Source organism: Triticum aestivum, chromosome 3B, assembly GCF_018294505.1.
Source record: "Triticum aestivum cultivar Chinese Spring chromosome 3B, IWGSC CS RefSeq v2.1, whole genome shotgun sequence".
In the NCBI taxonomy this organism is placed as follows: Eukaryota; Viridiplantae; Streptophyta; class Magnoliopsida; order Poales; family Poaceae; genus Triticum; species Triticum aestivum.
The window spans coordinates 786,960,071-786,965,016 of record NC_057801.1 but is presented as its reverse complement, the minus strand read 5'-3'; the positions used below and the strand labels follow the sequence as shown (position 1 = coordinate 786,965,016).

Genomic DNA, 4,946 nt, shown 5'->3' with positions numbered 1-4,946 from the left:
GGAAGCCATGGAGACGATGATGTGTGGTTTCTAGGGTTTTGGATTGTGGCTAGATGTATGAGAAGAGGTGGCTCTGATTACCATGAAAGATATGAAGCGTTCCTACTCCATCGAGGGAGCCGCGTGGTAGTTTATATTGATGCGTGGCCGAAGCCTGGCTTGACGTACAAGGTTATGACAGAAAGAGTTTGGGTAGAATACAAGAGAAGGAAGGAGGTTGAGATTACAACTCTATATTCTAACACAGTATTTGTTTTTTAGTTTTACTGTGGTTTTGCTTTCTGTTTATTTCTGCTGAATTTTACAAACCGGTAGGATATACAAAGCAGTCATGTTGTGCTACCTAGGAATTTCATAAAACTGAATGTTCTGTGGATGTTAACCATTATGTTTTTTTTCTATTTTTAAGAGATATCACTGATTTGATTTAGATCGCATTTTATCCCCTAGTGAAATCGTAAATAATGGAGCCCAGTGATCAATAGATCCAGTATGAAAGTTATTGCCCCTATGACCGATATGCATTTTTTGCAAACTTTCTCATGTTCATCTTTGTTCGTCTTGTACAGCAGGGAGCAGAGGAGACAAGGTGGAAGCGCCAGGCGACGCAGGTCACTCTGGCGAGCTGGTAACTCACTTCTCTAAAGTGCCATGTCTAGCATGTTTTGCACTATCCAATTCATGCTGCTGCCCAAAACAAGCATGGAATGTATATATGCTGTCAAAATTGAGCTCTGATGCATAGCATCCACAGTAGTATTTTAGATGCTTGAAACATTAAGTTGCGTATATTTTTTCTCGAATACACATCGCATGCGTATCATATATTAGAGAAGAAGCAAGGGTGAAAGAACCATCCACCTAAGAGTGTTGCAAGCTGTTTACACACCATCCACCTCCACCTAGACCACACTTGCAACTACGTGCTAGAATAATTCCAAAGATCCGGAGAGGGCATCATACCGATCTTGAATGATTTTAGGGAATCATTAGTTATGCAAACACATGATATATGCTGGTTAGTTTTACAGGAATATCCAAGATGAGTAATCCATGTGAATGCTGCCAGATCAAGCTTAAGTTTCTAAGGCAGATCAATGGCAACTTCATGCACAGCCTGGTTAGTTATTTCTTTCTTTCCTAATTTCTTAATTCAGTGGGCTATCTGATGTTTAGTGTTTTTTTGCTGCCTCAAACATTTTTTGCACCATTCCTTCTCTTGTTACAGGTCATACCAGAGTGGTTTGTGAACCAATTTGGAGGAAAGATGTGGGGAACAGTCAGACTAGAAACCTCTGATGGTAACATGTATGATGTTGGAGTCACTGAGAGTATGAACAGAACAATCTTGAAGTATGGATGGGCAGCATTCGTTGATACCAATCGAATAGAAGAGAACTATTCATTGATGTTTCGATACCTTGGAAATGCCCGCTTTGAGGTTACAATATTTGATTCCAATGGTAAAGAGAAAACCTGGTGCTGTTCTCGCACATTTGATGTTGATAATTCTAGTAGTCGTGGTGGTACTACTCAGTCTTCAGCAAGCGAAGGATCAGATTCGGATGGAAGACAGAAGGAAAGATCTTATTCTTCTGAAGAATCCTCAGGTTAAGATGTTAAATTGTGTACTCAGATTTTTCAGTACCCTCCACCACACCTTCTCTTACTGTTGAATTGTTTTTTACAGCAGAAGACAATCTGTCTATAGACAATCCAGTGGAGTCCGACGATGTTAGGAATTATTATGTCATATCAGGGCAGTGCGATCTTACAGAAGCACAGGAATTGAAATTACATGCATTTGTACAGAAGATTGGACCGGAAATTCCTATGCTTGTTGTACTGATGAAGAAGAGTAATGTGAAACGCAATGGTGATCTGGTACGCTAGTTTTACTATACACGTTTTGTATGAACTGCTCTCCTCTGTCTGTAGCTACTTACAGTTTCTTGGTATGATGCTATTTAGGAAAGTCAGTGTTCAGGTTCTAACTATCAAAAACCTCTGAAGGATATGCTTGGACAAAATGCATATACATTACTAAATCTACGTTATTATTTCCTTATCAATTGAATCCATGTGTGTTAGAGCAATTTAGCCTCTGTCATAGTCTTAACATCATAATTATTTAGTACTCAGCTATCATATAAAACAGCACAACTGTATCACTAATACTTTATACCTATTTTTCCACTAGGTAATACGTAAGGATTATGCACACAAGTACTTGCCATGCAAAGATACAAATATCATACTCCAGGTGCCTAGGAAGAACAAGGTTTGGGAGTGCAAGTTCCATATCAGGCCATCTGGCTTGACTGATGCTGGTCGGCGCAACCTTTCTTTGGGCGACTTTGCTGGTGAATATCTCGTTAAGGAGGGCGATATCTGCCTCTTTGAACCAATGACAAATGCTAAGCACAGAAGATTCACAATGACAGTCCACATCCTTGGCAAATTGAGTATTGGTCATTCCCCTGGAAGAACAACTGACATTGGCTCTAATCATGGAAGGAGAATCACCAAGATGGGTGGTGTTAAGACCAAACCACCTATCAATGGTATGCCAACACACCACTAAGATGTTGCCACTTCTAGGATGCATGTGTCAAACTTCAGTTCATGTTATAATATGTTTGATTCATGTGAAAATTTGTACAGGTGAGGAGTACTCTTCACAACATGAAGAGTATGATGTATCTAACAATTCTGAAGAAGGTTCTGAGCCTCCCTTCATGTTGCCTGACAGATCTTGTCTAACACCAGCACAGGAGAACAAAGTGCTGGTGAAAATTAAGGACATTGGGTCAGACTCAGAATTGCCCTTTTATGTTGCTATCATGGGCAAGATCAATGTATGTCGGGATAGCAGCCATTATATTAACCCTCCCATCCTAGTAAGTTCCTCGATTCCATTCGTATCATTTGATGAGATAAATAGGAAAAAAGATCGCAAGTATTGCATCTGTGGTGCCATTCTAATGTTTTGCCCGTGTTATGTATGTAACCAGAACTTTGGATTTCGGTATGCGGCTAGGTATCTTGGCGAGAAGTTCGCTGCTGGCCATCATGGTGGCAAGTGTAATGCAATCAACTTAGTACTTCAGCGGGAGGGGAAGAGCAGATCATGGTCTACCAAGTTGCGATATACGCATATCAAGCGAGCCTCGAGCCAGCAGATGAGGGTTATCAAAGGATGGCCGTCTTTCGCGCGCGACAACCGCCTGCGGGAGGGGGACCTCTGCCTCTTCCAGCTGATGGAGAACAAGGCGCAGTTGACGATGATGGTCTACATCATTCGCCGTGAGAAATATTAGCCCAAAGCATGTCCTGCATGCTTGCTGCTCTAATGATTTTGAACTTTGGGACTGGAAAACTATGTGTGGTAGTGTGTCATTAGACGTTATCTGCAAAATGGGGAGCCGTAGGTAAAGAAACTTATATGTTCATCATTAGACGTTATCCTATTGGTGTATTAGTTCTGTGAGAACTTTGTTAAGTTGAGAGTAATTTGGATGGGTCATGTTTGAACAACCTGTGATGTGTTGCTAATTGTTGATGTTTTTGCATGTGGGTTCCCTCCCGCAGCATACGAGACAGTGCGGTGGGGTGAAACCGGGAATGAGAGCATCTTAAGATCCCAGAAAAATGGTCAAACCCGTAAATTTACTGTTTTGGTCCAAAAAGACGCGCCGAATAGACCCTCTAAAACGTGATAAACAAATGATATTTTTCAGGTCCCAGATATTATCACCTACACACGACATACTTGCAATTGTGTAGTGAATTTTTAGTTTTCTTAATAAAGGAGGATGACCCCTGGCCCCTATATCTTGGGCGATGCTTCCAGCCACTTTATTAATTACTCATAAAGACCTTACAAAGTAGTACATCACTAAGTCTGAAGCCATCATCTCGCAAACATCTGTCGCTACTCATATTTGTTAAATATGATGTAACGCATGAGGAGGAGATACTCACTTGTAGTTAGGAGATACTCCCTCCGTTCTAAAATAGATGACTCAACTTTGTATTAAAGTTAGTATAAAGTTGAGTTATCTATTTTGAAACGGAGGGAGTAGATAGGATAGCTATACGCATGGTTTATCTTGTATTCGGTTGTAACTAGCTCCTTTATCTCGTGTCTCTCTTCCCCTCAAGTTGTATCTCCAAAAACCTTTGTATGCGTGATCAGGCTTCGCAACCCTCAATATAACATGCAACACATCCCCACGAAGGGTTAAGACGTTTCCGCATCGCACATGGTATACAGAGCCTTCCTCCAAATCATCTAACCTAGCTCATCTCCATTAGTGCCCTAGCCATGTCTTCCTCCTGTTCCTCCGACCAAAACCTCAATCAGCAGGTCACGGAGAAACTTACCTGCACCAACTACGTCATGTGGCGCGCCCAGATCGTGCCATAGATGCGAGCTGCGGATGTCTTTGGCTATGCCGATGGCACCACACTGGAGCCGGCCCGCTTCCTCGTCAGCAAGGACAAAGACGGGAAGGAATCATCGGCGCCCAACCTTCTCCACCCCATCTGGGTCCGGGAGGACCAGCAGGTCCTTTGCTACCTGCTGAACAACTTGTCCAAAGAAGTGCTGGTGCAGGTGACCGCGATCACCACGTCGCACGCACTCTGGGCAGCTCTGGCGGGCATGTTCTCATCGCAATCTCTGAGTCAGGTGAACAACATCCGCACGGCTCTCATAAACGCGCAGAAGGGGAACCAGTCCATCGGCACCTTCTTCGCCCACATGCGCGGCCTAGAGGACAAACTTGCTGCGGCCGACAAGCATCTCCAAAACGATGAACTCGTCTCCTACATCCTCCATGGGCTGGACATGGACTACCAGCCCCTGGTGTCTGCCCTCGACGCCCGCATCACACTGGTCTCCATCGACGAACTCTTCTCCATGATGAGTAACTTCGATCAGC

At 43.1% G+C, this 4,946-nt stretch overlaps 1 protein-coding gene across 1 annotated transcript; it reads left to right on the top strand.

Moving 5' to 3' along the window:
• Nucleotides 1-550: 550 nt before the first annotated feature.
• On the top strand, nt 551-3,517 carry LOC123066573 (B3 domain-containing protein Os03g0619600-like; the record flags this gene model as incomplete). The annotated part of the gene is made up of 7 exons (XM_044489626.1): nt 551-611; nt 1,032-1,120; nt 1,229-1,610; nt 1,691-1,884; nt 2,201-2,564; nt 2,665-2,900; nt 3,015-3,517. Coding segments are annotated over 7 exons (1,632 nt in total), but the record flags the coding sequence as incomplete, so codon positions are not given.
• Nucleotides 3,518-4,946: the final 1,429 nt, after the last annotated feature.